This window comes from Populus euphratica, unplaced genomic scaffold (assembly GCF_000495115.2).
Source record: "Populus euphratica unplaced genomic scaffold, PopEup_1.0 scaffold1.1, whole genome shotgun sequence".
Lineage (NCBI taxonomy): Eukaryota > Viridiplantae > Streptophyta > Magnoliopsida > Malpighiales > Salicaceae > Populus > Populus euphratica.
This window is the reverse complement of record NW_011499845.1, coordinates 4,810,880-4,829,540: the sequence shown is the minus strand read 5'-3', so window position 1 is coordinate 4,829,540 and position 18,661 is coordinate 4,810,880. Positions and strand designations below refer to the sequence as shown.

Sequence of the window (18,661 nt, the reverse complement as noted above, 5' to 3'; positions counted from 1 at the left end):
TTATTGACTTTACCATTGGAGAATCTCCTATCTATAAAAAAACCTTTTATATATATCAATTACGGTCACCTAGTTTACTAGGTACCACATGTTATTATTTCAGTTATCAATTAATTACTTTATTAGACATCATTTATTACTATTTATTAACTCTCTGAATTTTCTATTTCAAGTCACCAGATATATTAACCAGATATATTAACTATAGAAAATGAATCAAACTATATGAATTAAAAATTTAATTAATTATCCAACATTAGCTTTATTCCTAAAGATCTTGGAATTGGATTTTGAGATTCATTCCTAAAGATCTTGGATTTGGATTTTGAGATTCATTACTAGACTAGACTAATTATGTATTAAATAGTTGGGTTTTAAACAGGTTAATTAGACAACTGGTGCAACTTGGGTTTTTTCACTATACAAATTAGGTATTTTTATTTATAATTTTCTACGTTGAAGATCGGCTCAAGCTCCAGGTTGATTCGATTTAAGATTGACCCACCTTTCCGGGTGTTAAAACAATGACAACGGTGGGTTGAACGTTGTGTGAATATAAGCTGTAATTAAAATTACCTTATTTTATTGCCGATTACCATTTCTCATGGCTTTTCTTCCTGTTTCTCATTTACTGTTTTAATTCGGTGACGTGGATAAATGCTGTACCTTTTGTTGCCATTAGGATATCAGTTTCACGCTGATTATAAATCCCGACAGTGAGCTGATTCAATTGTTAATTTCTGCATTGGATTTGATATGTTAACATAATGTCTAATAATCATTCTCTCTATAAACAAATCAAAAGCATGGGAAATACGCGCATCACTGAACTTATAGATGAAATCAAAAGTAAATATGGATTTGGTAAGCAGCAATGTTTTCTTGAGTCACTGTGTGCTCTCTGAGCTCCTCTTAATATGATTTGCAAATAAGAGGTGGGTGCTCTAACATGGTTTTGGTTGCAGTGCACATGACAAAACCACTAGTAATTACAAAAGACATGATTTTGCGAGAACAAAAAAAAAAAAAGCTTGATTTTATGGGCCCACATGTTTAACTCTACTAAATATATTTATGAAATTATTTCACTGAATAGGCACAGCACTTGTAGTCATTTCAGCTACAAGAATTCACAAAAAAGATCGACAGGAAAAAGCAAACAGCAAATTGGACGAGGAAGGTTATGAAAATAAGGATAATAAAATCAATAAGAACCAACCAGCAATCACCAGACTAAAAAGCTGTAAGGGAGAGTTGATGATTGCTGGCTGACCATACTCCCCTTGCTTAGATGCTATTTTGAAAGCGCAAACAGCTGCAGCAAAGGAATTTCTCTCTTTTGCTGAAGTGATCCAGGACTATTTAGGAGCAACATGATTTGATTTATCAAGCTGGAGCTTTCTCAAAGACTTCAGAACCCACAAGGTAACTGTAATAGATAGAAGAATAGAAGATCCGTGATCAATGGACGTATGTGTACTAGAAACAGTAAATTAAATCAACCAGACAAGGAATTGGTAAAGGATGCAACGGCTCATATAGGATTACTGACCTTAACCCGATCGATCAGGCCTCAGCAGCTGTCTGCTTCAGACAATCAACATTGCACAATCCAACAGACCTCACCATGTCTCCCAACCTGCCATAACCAATTCCAATTACCAACATCACCATATATTCCTCAACATAGACCTACAAAGAACACAAAACAAAACAAATTAAGCCTTTAGTTGTATGGACCGGTCGAAGCTGTTCCTAGCTTTCTCTGGCTGATCCGTGCTATTTCTTGCTTTGCCCATGCGATCAATGCTCTTCCGTGCCCTTTCTCTTCTGTCAGTGCTGGCTCTTGCTTTCTCTCTACTGTCTGTGCTTAGCCTGGATTTTTCTCTGTGTCCAATGCTAGGCCTTGCCTTCTCTTTATGATCTGTGCTTGGCCTTGGCTTCTCTGCATTGTGTTCTGCAGTATTCAAGGGTTGTTCAGGTTGATCAGCACTTTGGGCTGATACATTTCTAAGACACGGCTGCAATTTTTCGATGGCACATATGAACTTCTTGAGATGCTTCAAGTATTCTGGGTAGAGTTCCAGATTGCAGTGGTTCCCTCCTTTAAGCCACAATGGCTCGTACTTCTCTTTGCAAAGCTCCCAGAGCTGCTTCCCGTGAGAGAAATTCACAACTTCGTCTTCTGTTCCCTGCAAGAACCAGTAGGGAAATTACATTTCATCACACAATTTTTCGCATCTTCTGTTTCTTAAATTTGATCAGTTTCAAGTATTGCAAAAAGTTTTCATGAAAATAATGTAGGATTTCGAGTTCTCCGAAGCAACTGGTTCATATTCCATATACATTCTGCGCCATTTTGAGCCATTCCTTAAGAATAGTGGTTATTCATAGTCATAGCTCAGGCCTAATGAACTGAAATCATATTATTTATTAAAGAGTTTGACTACAGGAAAATACTGCATAATGGACTCCTCCGCATCGTGATGACAATAAAGAACATCAATGTGTTTTTGCAAGAACACAACTCATATCGTGAAATTCTGTTTCTCAGTGGTGTACGAGAAAGCTCAGATCCTTATTTATAAAGAAAGAGGAAAGTTCTGCTGTGTCTGAAGTTTGAATAACATTATTTGGAAGCAAAGGTCTACAATAAGGCTAAAATATTGCATCGAAATTTGCAGAACATGCCAGACTGAATTCGGCTTCAGCAGATAAACAAGAGGAAACGGTACTCACATGAATTACAAGAACCGGGCAATTGACTAGCGGGATTTTATCAATATTCTGCAAGGAAAAATAAAGGATTACCCTGAAAGGACGTATCAAATCTAACACAGGAAAATTACATGCGAAAATGTGAGAGACAAACCTTGTAAATGTCGAACCAGAATGTTTTCTTGATAGGATGCATGACTCGAAGGCCAGACAGGATAGGGCTGTGAAGAATAACAGCCCTTAATTCAGGCAAACGGGTAGCCAATTCAAGAGCAGGTCCACTCCCTAACGACTGGCCATACAATATAATGTCTTCCTCCTTCACTCCATATGTCTCTTCAAGGCATTTAAATGCAGCCTCTATATCAGCATACGTGTCTTGCTCACTTGGCTAATTGGCATCAATGCATTGCACAAAATCAGCCGTCATTTCACTTACTATAATTCACAGAGAAAACAACACGCTATTCTGAAACAGAGTTTTCTAGAAGACTTGTAATTACTAGTGGAAATGTCAACCTGTGATAAATTGAGTACGTTCTCTACCCAAGAACTTTTAACTTGGTAGTTCACAAAAATGATAATGGTTCAAAGTGTAATCTCTTGTTTCAGCACCTGGTTTAAGCAGGCTTGGTCATTTGGTGAGTCTAGAATGCCGGCGTCAGTAGAATATCAAAGTTGTTGGACCATTAAATTTGAATAAAGTGATGAAAAAATTCACTTAGATTAGTTCAAGGGACTAACCCACATATGCATTTTAACTCTGTCGGCTTGGTAGAAACCCAGGACATTGTAGTAAACCCCGGACACTACTCGCTTCTTTTCTACCATAATATAAGTACTTTCTCAGTGTATCATGTATATTGCGAGGTAATTAGAAGTTCACCCTAACAACCCCCTCCGCCTCCTAATTCTGAGGTTAATTAGGCCGGCCTGCCAAATTTGCTCGAGCCCGTGTAGAACAAGGCAAACATGAGAAAAGAGTCTTGTCATGAAGCATAGAAAGTCACATTTCGATTCTCTATGCTTCGACTTTTAACAATTTTCTCTCAACATTTTCATGAAAGTATGAGACCTGCTATTAATTCCATGCCCAAGTGAGCTTGACTGGTTTGGATTTTAGTTTGATCACTAACTTTCTGAACGATTATTTTAAAGTCAGGTGGAAACAGACAGAATTTTGTACCTTTCCAGAAGACTGTCCATAGCCAGAATAATCATACCTGCATAGCACCAAAGAACAAAATGCCATAGATCATCATGCTATAAAATCCAAAACACACAAAAAAAAATACTAGTAGCAAGAAACTAAAAATTGTTGATACGCATCGATTAAAATGATCAAGCTGACCCACCCCATAAGATTAACATTGAGATGCAAGCTAAGCTCAGTGAAAATATGATACATCTGGCCAATATCAGCAGCATTGCCATGAGAATACAACACTGTCAATGAAGCTGATGGATTCTTCGCATACATGGCAACAATCTCATTGCCTTTCTTGGTACACAATCTCAAAACATCTACGTTGTCCCTCTGGTGGAGTGTATCTGATGAGAGCCTAAGTTTTCCGGTTTCTTCATCCACTAATATGGTGTAAGATGGTGGATTTGGTGGAAAGAAAGCAAATTTTGCTGCCATGGATGATGTTGCTACCCCCATCTGGTTAAAAAGAATACTGATGGAGAGCCTGGAGGTGATTAACTTTTTGGGGGTGTGAAAGGCTATCTGAAGTGCATGGTAAAGTTTAAGTGTGTGAATTTATTTAGTTCTTTGGTTCTAGATAAAAATGGATGGAGATATGGTCTTTGTGAGAGCAAACATGGAAAGAACAAAATTAGAGGAAAGGATTTTTATAGGTTATTGATGAAGAGTAATTCCAGGCTGTCTGGAATTGGATGATAAGTTTGAATTCATTTCCAAAAACATATTTGATGATAGGAGCCAAAAAGGGCAATGCTAGAGGCCCTGCTTTCTCTTCAGACTAGACTATGTGTCTCTCGGTTAGCATTATTTTTTGCCATACCTAAAATCCATTAGAATAATTATACTTCTTTGTTGGAAGCCGGTATCTTGATGATGATGCTTGCTTTGATGTATAATGGACAAAAAACTCGAGAGAGAACAAAAAAAAAAAGGATTTAATGCTAGAAATAAAGCGGATGAATGATGAATGGGTGGGTGGGACTAAGGACTCCCAGAAAAAAAAAAAAAAAAAAAAGGATTTAATGCTAGAAATAAAGCGGATGAATGATGAATGGGTGGGTGGGACTAAGGACTCCCAGAAAAAAAATAAAAAAAAAAACTCAAAGTAAATGGAATGGGTGGGACTAGTTTAGAAGGGAATAGGGAACACTTCATGATTACATATAAGTACATATAGTTTTTTGACTTTGAAATTGTGGCTCTTCCTAATTGCTTTCCATTGCCTAAAGCTCGCAATGAGTAGAAATTGCTATTTCATAATCATCTCTGTTTCGTTTCTCCATTAAAAAAACTATAATAATAATTGCGTGTGCCCAGTATTTCTTCACTCCTAAATTATAAGATTTTCAGTTTCTTTCATCATTAAATGTCTTCTATTTATGTTTACCTTGTAAGATTTCCAGCACTCATCATTTTGCTCGTGACTTGATTTTTTTTTTCTTTTATAAAGAGATAAACCCACAAATAAATTGATCGTACATGCACATGATAGAGAAAAAAATTGCATGTCTAGAAGAGTTTTCATCTTCTCAATGTCAAGACTAGAACTTAGAACCCTATCAATGGTGGAAATTCAAATATAAAAATTCAAACTTTATAAGCAGGAAAATAAAACTCCAAAATGAAAATCGATTCCACTAACTCGAAGCACGGAGGACTAATAAACGCCAAGAGACCTCATTCAAAAATTTTGAGGACGAGGGAGCCTTTTCTTTCCTTCTTTCTTTCTTTTTGGTCGAGGGAGCCTCTAGCTTTTACTTTGATCAAATGCTTGTTAGTCGTTTGAACTTTGAGTTCCACGCCTCCTTGCAAGTTGGTCCTCGTGGATGCTGCTAGTGCTTACATGGAGCCTCTGCATGCAGCTGTGACGAACTTGAAATCAATCAAGGCCATCAAGAAGGGCCAGGGCATGCCGCAAGCCACCTAGTCTTTGTTCTTGGGCACCTCGGCCCACAATCTAAACAAGCCTCAACATGGAAACTCAAGCCCATCTCGAGGAGCTCATGAATGGAGTCCAGCATCCCCATTCTTGGGACTCGTTTGGACATTATTATTATTAATTATTTAATATTATTTAATGATAATAATTAGTTTAATATTATCAAACTAACCTATATGGACATTATTAAAAATTCAATATATTGAAAAGGAACATAAACATATTACATTGCAGATGCTCTGTGTGATTTGAAAAAAATAAATCCTTTAGAATTGTAATATCAATCTTTATAATAATAATTATTCGTTTTTTAACCCCAGTTGCCTTTTTTATTCCTGGCACTGCTTTTGTTGTCCTTTTTCTAATAAAAAAAAAACAGTGAATACACTTCCCTATTTGCAATAAGTTCCATACTTTCAATTTTGTATTTTTATTCTTCAGAATTGTTTATATTTTTGTTTTTTTTCATTAAAAGAGCAGAAGATATGTATCGAAGTCAGATATTTTGACAATTTGTGCTTTTGAATATTAAAAATAATATATTTTGTGGGACACACCGTTGAATAACCAGCACTCCAGCCAGCCATTACTAAATATATATATGGTAACAAATATTTTACCCAGGTAGCTAGAGACATGTATAGTCTTTCTGCATGGAGCTAGAGAAGCACCAAGAGGGGTTGTCCTGTGGCAGCCATAGCATGGCCGTGGCTAAAGGATACGTAGCACAAGTTTCCATAGTTGCAGGGTGGTAGTTTGGCCCTTGGTGAAATTCATAGTCCCACAGTCCTCAATGGAAGAGAGCCCACCCACAGAATTTCTAAACAAATTGAAGTTGGGAGGAACGCCTTCTGTCTTCTAATTCCTATGCTCTAAACCCCAATATTGCAGCTTTTCATGCTTTATCTTAATTAATTAGCCATGTTGTTTTAGTAAATCCATGGTGTGATCACCTCCCGGCCCCTTGATTTTCTATTTGGTTTGTGATTAAGCTGTGGTTAGTCGACTGGACTTGATTGGATAGCACTGCAATATATTCTCAGCGGGATGGAAATCAAGTCAGGCAAAATCTAGCATTTATTCTATTCTATTTTCTCCCAAAATATCAGAGCACAAACTAAGTTGTCAGTCACTGTCTTACCCAGTTATATATGCCAAACACACCACCTTAAACTCAGAAAGAAACCATGGTACCTTGCTTGTTGCCAAATATTCTAACAGATGAATCATGAATTTCGCATGTCCATAGCCAATCTGAAGCTATGGCTGGTCTCGCGCCATCGTTAATGAGTCCACACTTGTTACACACGTAGCTAGCACAGTAGAATAGAAAGAGCTAGAATTGATCTGAATCCATTTTCCATTATATAGGGAACAGTAATTATATAGATAAAATAAACATAGAAAGCCTGGCATTAGACTTTATAAATCTCGTAAATAAGAAAAACCATCCTCGTTGATTGGATGGCGGCAGACAGGCGCAAAACACAGTTAGTTTCCTTTCAACGTTGTCACATTCTTCACCTCCCACCTCCATCAAAACTGTTAGTGGCTCTGTATTGGTTCCAACGCCAATCGTCAAGAGTTGATTATAGCCCACTCCTCCTTGTTTGTGGTATTTGATTAATAATTAGTCACTATAGTATAAAATCAAATAAGCCCTAAGCCAATGCGACCATCCTTAAATTACCAGTTTTTCCTTTTCTTTTCAAAAACACATTCTTTCTTAATTAATGAAAACACTAACTTGTGTTTTGGCAATACGTTTGGACCAGGACGTTTGAAAGTACTTTTCTAAGACATGTTCAAAAAAATTATATTTATACTTTTTTCAGATGTTTCTATTTACTCTATTATCAAATATGCACAGATCAGTTATAAATGAGTTTAGGAGTTTTATTAATTAATCAAATTACAGCTTATAATTAAACCCTGTCGCCTGCGAAACCTTTCATGACATCCCAATGCACAAAAAGTTGAATCATATTGTGATTGAAAAAGTGCTTTGAGATTCTCGTTTTCGTTGGTCCAATTGACACATGTGGTAACCCGAGGGTTCATGCAATAATTTAATGTATTATAAGGTGGTGTACAAATTCTGAAATAACAGTAACTAATTAACAATTGAACATGGGGAAACGAATGTTGGGACCATTGCGTTAGCTATCTCACTAGGGTATATAGCAGCATTAAAGCGACATTTGACTCGTGTTAATTTGAGCCTCTATAAATCTCAGTTTTGTGCTTTCCTTCATTTCTCTTCTGCTGTTTTGAATGCAAAAACAGATATACATACTCAATGAAAATGGCTGCTTCGCCTATGAAGTTCACATGCTTGCTGCTCTTACTGCTGTTTACAAGTGCATGGCTCAACAGTGCACATGCCCATCCAAGTATATTGCCTTCCCTTTACTGTGTTGTATTTTACTTTTATCTGGGGTTCTTGACGTTATTCGATTTTGTATACTAACATTTTTCATTTGAACCTTGAAATGGGAAATTAGCAGCTGTGGAAGTTGAAACTTTTTCAAGTGAAAGGGTAAAGAATTCGTGCCAACATAGCAATAATCAACTGTTTGCCCAATACCGGTTGATATCCTTGTTGTCGGTCCATTTCTGAAGTGCTTCATGTTAATTGCCTGCAGATAGTAGTGGATGGCGATGGAATGGTCACGACCAGCATTAAAAAGATAGGAGGAAGAAAAGTGGTTCGAGCCCACAACATCAAAAGGCCAGACATTAAGGGCAATGTAGCGCATGGAGGGACCTCAAGGATTTCGAGTGCAAATGATCAAGTGGTTGGAAAATATGGCTACGAAAGAGAGGTTATGGATATAGGAAATAAGAGAAACGGGGGTCGATTTCCTGAAGGGGTTAAGAAGTCAGGTTTTGTAGCTTTTAATGCTGATTACCATGAACCTAGGCACCATCCACCTAAAAATAATTGAGGGTGATTTTAAAAAGTAGAACATCATTCTTAAGACAGTTCCTAATCTAGACTCTTGTTTTCCTATATATTGTCTGTTTTATCCGTTTGTTTTTCAACATTAACTTCTTCTCTTTTCCTTTTTGGTTCGTTTGAGAAGTGACAGTGATATGATCAACACTAGTTAGCACTGCTAAGCATTTGACTCTGTTAAATAAAGGCAACTAACCTTTCGATCAGTTTTAAGTTTTTTTTTTTTTTTTCCTCTCATGCCAGTACTCTGGTTCTGCTATCAATCATGCGTAGCTTATTAGTGCTTCATCCTTTGTTTTGATTCGATGACTAACTGCTAGTTAATTGCTTGATCAGCTTTCTCATTCCACCAGAAATCAATTAGGTCACAGACATGTAGCCTCTTGTGACTTTCTATGGCTCACCGATAATTTCATGTGCGTCGCTGCCTTCAATTAGTCCAGTCAAATAATTTGCGCGTTTCTTTCGCGTATAGGATTCTACCATAGTCTATAGATTTTCATATTGACACACGCAATTTTTATTGATCAATAGAGTGAATGTCGCCGAGAGTTCAAGATTACGTGATTGGCTTGGCCAAATAATCTAAATCCAGCTGGTAAAATTAGGGAAGTAATCCCTTCGCTCTCGACGGGCTATGGATTCTATCGATTTGTAAGAGTCAGCGAGTGCCGAGTATCTATTCTCTCGGGCCTCAGCACTTTGCTGGATATTGTAACCGGAAAAGAAAAGAAAAACTCGATTGTGTTTCTGGTGGTGGGTCGATTCAAGTTGTTTGTCGAGGTTTGGGCTCCTGCGGACGCCATTCTTCCAGTTTTCGGCCTCCGCTTTTTTCTTCAACGTTTAGCACTTTTGTCCGAGAAATCAAATCCAAGCAGAGATTGCTAAACACATCTCAATACAAGATTTTTGCTTTGTGATCCAGTAGGAAGGAAAGCAAAGCTATTTGCTGTCTGATGCTACAAGGTCGTCAGCAAAACACTGAAGGGCTGAGTTCACTTGACTGAATTCCCTATCAAATTAAAGCATTGAAAACTAAGAAAGAGAAAATGTTCTAAATGGAGCTATTATTCAACAACAACCTATGAAAAAGACTCCCTGTCTGCACCAGATTAATATGGTAAAGAGTGATGTAACTAGGAAGAAATGGGATGGGATGGGATCTCTCTGTCTGTACAGACAACAGGTATGCTTCACGGTTCAGAACTCAAGGCAGAAGAGTACAAGTTAAGAATAATTTGGACCCATCACGCTTGCACTGAGACAAACACTACAACTAAAAGCAAATTTAAATGATAACTACATCTGCTGGACGTTACCAATAACCCTATAACTGAAATTAGGAATGATAGTGGAAGGAATCATGAACAGTACAAGGGCTTGATTTGCAAGGCATGTGGTTTATTTGAGAAAATTGATGTCATCATCCTGGGAAAAACAATGGCTAAACCATGTAAACTTAAGAGTCAATAATTCCTGTCATGTGTAGGGCCTGCGTCACGTACTGATGGCTCGTCATATTTAGCAAATTGGACCAGGAAAAGTAAAAAAACTATTGTTAACTTACATGTCCACTTGATCTTAGGAACACCCGTCCTGATGTAAATACTGGTACTAGGATTATTTTAATTAGAAAGAAAGAAAAAAAAAAAGCATTTTCATTGGAGAACTAAATATATCGAACGCAAAACACAGACAGATTGGTTAGGTAAACCATACGAAACTATAAAGAAGCAGTCAATCCTCTTTGCTAAACTATTTCTCGAGCAATCTATTAGAATATTGGCTACGACTCCTCCAAAGCATCGCAACTTTTATTTCCTATTTTATCAATTACATCAAGAAATTCACAAGCACTTTCTTGAGATTAAATATTGCAAAGATGAATATAACTAAACAAAATAAATTCAAAAAAACCCTCAAAATAAATCCAAATTTTTTTCTTAAACTAGACCGACAAGAATACTTTTTAGATCCAAATTTAATATCCCGCATTCAAAATATAGCAGGAGATCTAAGATGATATCTTACCAGATATTACTTGCAATCATTTCAAGATACTTTGATTATTGAAAAAATAAAATTATTTAAACTAAAAACTCAACCAAATTATCCAACGCATCAATTTTATTATTAATTATATCCTGTAACTCATCATGAACCACAGCCAAGTTTATTTTACTTAAATTCCAAGAAGCATAGAGCAATCACGTTTCACCAACTTAGGCACTTCACCTATAAAGCTCCCCGTGTTTTGTAACTCCATACCTTCTATAGATAACTCAACCAAACCTTTCATATCTACCCCAATTTAAGACAGCAACTTTCTCATCTTCTCCAGGCATGTCTAAAGCAAATGAAAGGAGACAGATTCTGGAGAAGAACAGCATTTTCATCAAAGAAAAAGAGAAGCCGCTAAGTAGTCAAGGGCTCTTCACTAAACACCTTAAGAGAGTTTATCCAATTGGGCTACACAGAAGCTCTTCATCACTATCCCTATCATCTGTGTCGTTATCTTTGTCACAGAACTCAAATGATTCTTCTCTTACAGATTGTTCAGCGACTCCATTGGAACAGAAGATATCCTTGGCGCTTCGCCTAATTTCACCATCGGAAAGAAGAGGAGTCCCAGTGGCTAGAAACTTCCAAACACGGCAGCAGCAGCAGCAGCAAAAGCAAGATCAGGGGTCTAATGATGGGGAGTTGAAGAGGTGCAACTGGATTACACAGAACAGTGGTATAGTATAATGTACCGTTACATTAAAGTTTACGAAATCACTGTCTTATTTTGTCATACATGTAAAAATATTCTGACAAAGAACAGATTGGCTAATTTAACCGAGATAAATAATTCTTATTTTTCCAAAAACTAAATATATGCGTTCGGTAGTAGTTAATTTTTAGTGCATAACACGAGGCATCATTTTTCAAGAATTTTGACAAATGACAATGCTGCAGTAGCGGGTATGATGTAAAATCCGATCCACCTGAAAGCGACTGCAAGAAAGGGCAAACCTCAAAAATGCCCCCCCGGTATTTGTTTAGTATTGAAATTAACCTCCAACAAATTTTTGTATCAATTTTGTCCCTAGACTCTTTTGGTTTCTCAATTCGTGCCCTTCTATTGGAATTATTTAGCCAAAAGAAAAAAAATGTAAAATTGGGATGGAGTCAAAAATCAAATATTCATGGACAGATTTGATTGGGAATTTCTGAAAATTGATATAAAAAAAAACGCTGAGAGCAAAATTGAGACTACTTCTATAATAGGGGGCATTTTCAAGGTTTGCCTTTAAATAAATCAAGGACAAACTAAAAGAAGCTCGTGAAGCGTCTGTCCATATGTAGTGGTTGAGAGTAACAACATGGGTTTATAGGAATACCAAACTTCATGCAAGTCTAAAAATGATCCTATTTTTGGAGACTTTAAATAACTCTATTCTGTCGGTCCAATCCTTACGTAAAATTAATCAAAACCATGACATTTCTCTACCAAACTGTGCATTATCTTAGATTATATATGCATGTATCAATAATGCATGTACGTATGCCAATAATGATTGCTAATCCACAACAGGCTCCCACATCATACCCGCTACATTAATTTATTTTAGTATCTATTTAGAGCGTATAGTCTAACATAGATAATTAAGAGAGAATAAGTTTTAATGATATGTATGTATATAGGCATTGATTCTGAGGTTTGGTGCAGATAAAGTTTATGTAGCATTTCATGATGAATTCTGGGGAGTTCCGGTATACGACGATATGTAAGTGATTAATCTAGTACTCTACCGGACTATTCATTGAGTATTATGCCATTTTAATTAGTTCAAGTGGTGATTAATTTAATGAACAGACAATTGTTCGAGCTGCTTGCGTTGTCTGGTATGTTGATGGACTATAATTGGACAGAGATCTTGAAAAGAAAGGAACTGTTCAGGTAAGGTCGAAGGGCCCCCCGCCACCCTCATCGTCTATTTATCAGAAAACAAAAGTCTTTTTTTTTTTTTTCATCGTGTATTTATCAGAAAACAAAAGTTTTTTTTTAAGACCATCCTAGTTAATTACTGCTTCTTATATGGTTTCCAATTGTATATATAGCCTTCTGATTTCATTTGTTTTGATACATATATATGTGCCTAAAAGCTTGTTGTTTTGTTAAAACACAGAGAAGCTTTTAACGGCTTCAATCCAAATATTGTTGCGAAAAAGGGAGAGAAAGAAATCATGGAGATAGCCTCCAATAAGGCGATCATGTTGGCTGAGAGCAGGGTGAGGTGCATAGTAGACAATGCCAGATGCTTACTGAAGGCAAGTCTAAAAAACTTATGTTCATGCAGTATTAGTAAAGGCTTCATTGGCATGCCAGTGAGTTGCTAACTTAAGATTCTGGTCTTCTGACTTAAAATACAGATTGCAAGGGAGTTTGGATCTTTTAGTAACTACATGTGGGGTAATGTAAATTTCAAACCAACAATCAACAGATATAAGTATCCAAGAAATGTTCAACTAAGGTCTCCGAAAGCAGAAGCCATTAGCAAGGATCTACTGAAGCGTGGATTTCGATTCGTCGGACCAGTGATTGTGTACTCATTCATGCAAGCAGCAGGGCTGACAATTGATCATCTTGTAGATTGTTATAGGTATGGTGAATGTGTAAGCCTTGCAGAAAGACCACGCAGGCATATCTAATGTTCATAGTAATTCCACTTGTCCTTGAACATTAAGCTCTCAGATTATTTAATGGCCTTCTCTGTTAGCATAGCTCTTGACCGTATAGCTTTGTTTTGGACATTGGCAAGTGATTTGTTTTGTTATTTGCCGGTGACTTTCATGGATGAATAAGACTAAAATACTTAAAATCATTTTCTCAGTGGACTCGGACTGCAAGTTACACATTAACAACGAAATGTTAGATGAGACAACTCTGGTTGTCGCAATAACGGTTTGGTAACCACGGCGATTACAAAAATGTATCAGAATGAAACAATAATGCTGGCCTATATTACTTATTGGTATTGAATGGATTAAAGATTAGATTTTATAATTTATTTTAGTTTATAATTTATAAAATTATTTTAGTTTTATAACTAAGGATTTAGGAGGTTTAATTGGGTAATTTTTATATATTTTATATTTTTTAATTTTATATTTTAATATTATGTTAATTGAGAATTAAATTTAATTATTTATTTTAATTTTATTTCTATGAAATTATTTTGGTCTCATAATCTATATTTATATTTTTAATTAAATTTTATTTTTAATTTCATCATTCAATATTGAGTTTATTAAAAATTGAGTTTAATAAATTTTTAATATTTTATTTTTATAGTATTATCAAGGTCTTAATATTTAAAAAAAAATCCTAATTTTATAAGTCAAACTATATTTTTATTGATCATTCAAATTATCTTAATTTATCAAATAAATATATTATATCAAGTTAATTTTTATATAATTTAAAAAAACACATTAAAAATATATGAATATTTTTTATATTAAAATAAAAATTAATCTGAATGCGCGGCACAGCGCTAGCAATGATCCAGTAGTATCTAAATCAAAAACTAAAATCATCTATACGCTTGCTTGTTCTTTCTACGGTTTGAAATGTTTAAATACCATAGTAAACAACACAGGCCGGCCCTTAACCTTTTGAGCAATATGATTGTTTTGTATCTTAAAAAGCAGTCACCGGCCCAAAACCTTTGACACCCAAGAAAGCCCATTAATTAGAGGGCAGTTCAGTGGCTTAATAATATACAACTATAACCCGGCCCAGCCTGGAATTTGACCAATCCAAAACTAGAACTGGATTAAGTTAAAAAAACAAACAGAGTAACTCAAAATCTGAGATGACCTAGTTAACTTAGCTAGTTGACCTGGCGATTCAGCTAATCCAGTAAAAAATTATGATTGTAATTTATTAATTTTTATTTTTTTATTATAACAATAATATTTTAATTTTTTTAAAAAAATTAAAATTAATTTGAGTAGCTCGATAACTCAAATAAAACTTGAAATTCAGATCTTAAACCGAATTGATTATCTATCCAGGTTTAAAAACTTTGTCTACAACGAGTAAGGATCTTCTATGGATCCCAAAACCGTACAAGGGTGAGCGACAACATTGTGCTTCTTGAGCTTGATTAAAATTCGACGAGGATTTTGCAAGTGCACACGGCTGTGGTGTCATTTGAAATAAAAGAGTAGATAGTTTTTGTAAATGTTTAGAAAAATCAAGAGGAAGCACATGAACAAAATAGTGGTTAAATCCGGTGAATTTCTTTAAAAAAACGGTGTAGTTTTATGCATGTGTTTTTTTTTTTTTTAATTCGAGTTTAAGTCCTGAAAAGTTAATAAGAGGTTTAATTTGTTTCTGGTATTTCCAAGTGGGGGGGAGTTGAACTCAAGGTATTAGAGGATCTAAGGATAGAATTGTAAAGATTGGAAGTTTGAAAGACATGTTTAATTTCTTCACAGAAATTTATCGGTGAAGGGCAAATCTTGCAGCATGTTTGATTTACTCGCAATACTGCCAGGTGTGAACGGAAGTGCATGAAGTTTTGCTTGAAGTTACAGACAGATATCCTGCTACTGCAGTAGTGCTAGAGTATCTGGTAAAAACAAAAAGTCTCCGTGCCTGCTTGCCTAACACAAATTCCATTCCTGGTTGATCAAGACGTTGGATTATAATACCATATCCTCAGCTCTTATCTCCTTTATGCAAATATTATTATTCCAACTAAATCCTGAGAGACTAAGGATAGAAGAATATATCTGCGCGCGCGGGGCCCTTTCAGCCGTTCTTTCTGAGCCATTTTGCATTATACGATACTGAGTTCTCCTTAATCTTGATCGATGAGATTCTTAATTTAATCCAAACCTCCTCATATTCCCATTGTTGTGGTTCTCTTCAATTACTGTTAATACATTGAAAGACTTCCTCTCCAAAATTCTGCACCCATCGCTTTCATTCGTGATTTTACATGCATACAGTTACATTTTTATCAGTCATGGATTTGCAGAAGAGCGTTTTACATCAAGACCTCATGGACAGAGACTAGAATGAAAAACCCCAGTGCATTTAATATATTTCTTCGCTTCAGGAGCTGGGAATTTATCTAGATGGTGGATATTAGTAGAAATAGTTTAAATTATCGAGATTAGATGATTTTTAAAAGTTTTTGATAACCACATAATTATGAATTCGAAATAATTAATTTCACATTCAAGCCAAAAGTGGCTTTCACATAAGGTCAACTTATATTGCTATATAGGTGTCACAAGGCTTACAGGCTACTACTTATAACAATGTGGACAGAGCACAGGTGCTGTGAGACTCATCATGAGATAGCCTGCACGACCTTGGCAAAAGTGGAGGATTTCACACTCACCATGACTTGATGTTTATTATTCTCACCGTTCATCTTCAGAATCCAGACTCTTTCTTTAATCACTCATTTTCATGCTGAGGTTCACATGCATGGATTCCTAATATTTATTGTACTTTGATTCTTTATTTTGCTTGCTTTCCTCGATAGAATTTGCAGCTTTTCTCGATCCAATTAATGTTTAAGATGTGGCTAAGTTTCTTCAGGTCAAGTGTTCATGTTCTTTTCCCTCATCATCTACCTTCATGTGCTGTAGCTTTCCTCTCATTTACTTGGCAACCATAAAAGGGTAGGTCAGGTCTCAACACATCACACCGAACTAAACCACTTTAGTATGATTAAGTTCATAGACCTAGGCAAATAATTCTTTTCAAGAAGAGACGTAGCAGCAAACAAACTAGGAAACTTTTCGATCACATGGTCGGATGTCTTTTTTATGACAAAAATAATCAGATTTTCGCTTAGCTTAACGATGATTTTGCTTCACAATGTCACATAGGATACAGGTAGCTAGACAAGACAAGCAGACAAATCCGTATAGGCCCGCTTTTATTTACCTGTCTTTGCTCCTTTATATTGACTCATCATTTTCGCTTGAACTTCAATCCACTTGAAAAGCACAAGACTGGACCCCTGCTCTAGGGACAAGTGGAAATATAAAAATGGAAAAATAAAAACAAAACGAAGAGAATCTGATCAGATTAGGCTGCCACGTTGGTCACTGTCCATAGCCCATTATTCGTTAGCTTCTTAATAAATCCTTATGTTAATTGGAGTCAAATTAAGCAAACTGAAAGAACTAAGGTTCAGAAGCTTTGTCTGACTGTTAGATGAGACCTTCACCAAACTTCAATGCCTATCCTACTACAGATAACCTTGATTTGGTACCCATGACAACGACTATGAAGACCCACCATATCGATTGCTACCCTTACAGTTACCATTAAAGCAGGTGCAATTCACGTTTAGGCTTTAAAGGTGTTGAATTCTTCTCGATAGTTAGAAAAGTAAGCTATTGGAGTCACAATTTAGTGAAAAGGTCAAGCATGTAGTCTTGGGGATCAAGTGTAAGTGTAAAGAGTTGAATCTTAAAAGTAGCCAAGGCTTATGACAATCTAGTGGGCAAGAAAAGCAGTGATCTGAACTCAAAAAAAAAAAACCGAAGTTAAATGACACTGGTGGTAATGGCAGGACCTTATAGGCTTATATAGATTTAGTCCGTACAAAAAACTTACTTTTAAGTGGACAAAAACTAGAAAATAGTGATTTTACAAGGAGAAATATACCCCACGTCGCATAGCTGGTGATCTGAACTCAAGATCCACTGAAATCTGACTTGAGTGCCTAAAAAATTTTAGAATAATATCAGTTGGATCATCAGCATTAAGTAATCTTATTTAGGAATGCTCGGCAGTGTAAATGAGTGAGCACCTTAGTTATGTTGCATGTTTTTTAGGTTACAAGTCTTGATAAGCTTTCAAATGCCTCTAATTTAGTTAAATAAATAAGAAAGAAAGAAATTGCCTCTTATCAGGAACAAAATTTAATGCTCTAATCCTCTGCTTAAACTTAGCAAAACCCCGAACAGTTGAAACCGAACACAGAAATTCTTCAGTTAGCAGATTTGGAGAGGCTGGAAAAAACGAGGAAGCAGGCAGTTTCAGTAATTAAACCGGCCCTACCAGCAACTCGAAAGGCCAATTTTTAGTGTTTGATCATGTCCATAAGTTAAAATGGGACCCCACCATTGTTCCTTCGTTGGTTGTTCGAATCTTTACTTGTGCTCTCTATGCCAGAATGGACAAAATTTCTTGCGGAAGACCTCTTCCTGTTCCTGAACAGTTGATTTCGAACAACCATGGCATAGCGAGGAGTCGTGTCCTTTTCCAAACGAAATTAAAAAGTAACGAAGGCAATAATAATAATTAATATCCCACAAAGCCAGACGGCTTGAAAATAATTGACTACCAATTTATAATCTATGAATGACAGCACCAGGTGTTGTTGTAACAAGGGAAAAACGTAAGAAAATATACAAGATCACTTTGAATAGCCGGTCACGCATGCGCATGATTGAATTCAATCCTGCCATTGCGTGCAAACTCCATAACACTAGACAAATGAAATTCAACCACGGGGTCCATGCCATTCCCGCATAAAAAAACGGACACTGACTTCTGTTGTCTTGGTACCAAAGAAGTCGCTTGTCCTGCTATTAGCATGGACTCTGACAATCTAGTGAGCAATAAAAACAGTTATAAATTAATGAATAGAAATGATAATTTGGAGGGAGTTGGGACACGCATGCACCACCCTTCTCCTTTATCTTCATCAGGTAGGCAAAACAGATTAGGGTTTTTCTACCTAACAACATTATTACATACTTACTTGGACAATTAACACACACTAGTTCATGCCATTGATGTGAAAAAAGACTT

The 18,661-nt window shown here is 36.1% G+C and overlaps 3 protein-coding genes across 4 annotated transcripts; 2 read left to right on the top strand and 1 right to left on the bottom strand.

Annotated features, from left to right (window-relative positions):
• Positions 1-1,050: 1,050 nt before the first annotated feature.
• On the bottom strand, positions 1,051-4,911 carry LOC105123293 (alpha/beta hydrolase domain-containing protein 17B-like). The gene is made up of 7 exons (XM_011022822.1): positions 4,074-4,911; positions 3,905-3,941; positions 2,873-3,109; positions 2,740-2,787; positions 1,741-2,192; positions 1,553-1,639; positions 1,051-1,429 (listed from the first exon to the last, which is right to left on the bottom strand). Exons 1-6 carry the CDS (start codon positions 4,379-4,381, stop codon positions 1,567-1,569), a joined length of 1,155 nt encoding a protein of 384 aa, XP_011021124.1. The 5' UTR covers positions 4,382-4,911; the 3' UTR covers positions 1,051-1,429; positions 1,553-1,566.
• Positions 4,912-8,139: 3,228 nt separating this feature from the next.
• LOC105123281 (root meristem growth factor 3-like) lies at positions 8,140-8,998 on the top strand. Of its 2 annotated transcripts, none has more exons than XM_011022808.1 (3): positions 8,140-8,257; positions 8,372-8,403; positions 8,510-8,998. In XM_011022808.1, exons 1-3 carry the CDS (start codon positions 8,164-8,166, stop codon positions 8,810-8,812), a joined length of 429 nt encoding a protein of 142 aa, XP_011021110.1. In that variant the 5' UTR covers positions 8,140-8,163; the 3' UTR covers positions 8,813-8,998. The 2 variants fall into 2 exon arrangements, with proteins under 2 accessions (XP_011021110.1, XP_011021101.1); XM_011022799.1 differs by having other exon boundaries at positions 8,369-8,403.
• A 2,070-nt stretch (positions 8,999-11,068) lies between these two features.
• Positions 11,069-13,699, top strand: LOC105123272 (uncharacterized). The gene is made up of 5 exons (XM_011022788.1): positions 11,069-11,560; positions 12,536-12,593; positions 12,683-12,766; positions 12,996-13,137; positions 13,240-13,699. Exons 1-5 carry the CDS (start codon positions 11,167-11,169, stop codon positions 13,516-13,518), a joined length of 957 nt encoding a protein of 318 aa, XP_011021090.1. The 5' UTR covers positions 11,069-11,166; the 3' UTR covers positions 13,519-13,699.
• The last annotated feature ends 4,962 nt before the right edge of the window (positions 13,700-18,661 follow it).

Coding starts and splice junctions, on each gene's coding strand:
- LOC105123293 (XM_011022822.1), bottom strand. CDS start 4,381: ATGGGGGTAGCAACATCATCCATGGCAGCAAAATTTGCTTTCTTTCCA. Junction 2,193..2,739: donor GCCCGGTTCTTGTAATTCAT/GTGAGTACCGTT, acceptor TGGTTCTTGCAG/GGAACAGAAGACGAAGTTGT. Junction 1,640..1,740: donor GCTAGGAACAGCTTCGACCG/GTCCATACAACT, acceptor TGGTTATGGCAG/GTTGGGAGACATGGTGAGGT.
- LOC105123272 (XM_011022788.1), top strand. CDS start 11,167: ATGTCTAAAGCAAATGAAAGGAGACAGATTCTGGAGAAGAACAGCATT. Junction 12,594..12,682: donor GTTCCGGTATACGACGATAT/GTAAGTGATTAA, acceptor TTTAATGAACAG/ACAATTGTTCGAGCTGCTTG. Junction 12,767..12,995: donor AAAAGAAAGGAACTGTTCAG/GTAAGGTCGAAG, acceptor GTTAAAACACAG/AGAAGCTTTTAACGGCTTCA.
- LOC105123281 (XM_011022799.1), top strand. CDS start 8,164: ATGAAAATGGCTGCTTCGCCTATGAAGTTCACATGCTTGCTGCTCTTA. Junction 8,258..8,368: donor CAGTGCACATGCCCATCCAA/GTATATTGCCTT, acceptor ATGGGAAATTAG/CAGCTGTGGAAGTTGAAACT. Junction 8,404..8,509: donor AAACTTTTTCAAGTGAAAGG/GTAAAGAATTCG, acceptor AATTGCCTGCAG/ATAGTAGTGGATGGCGATGG.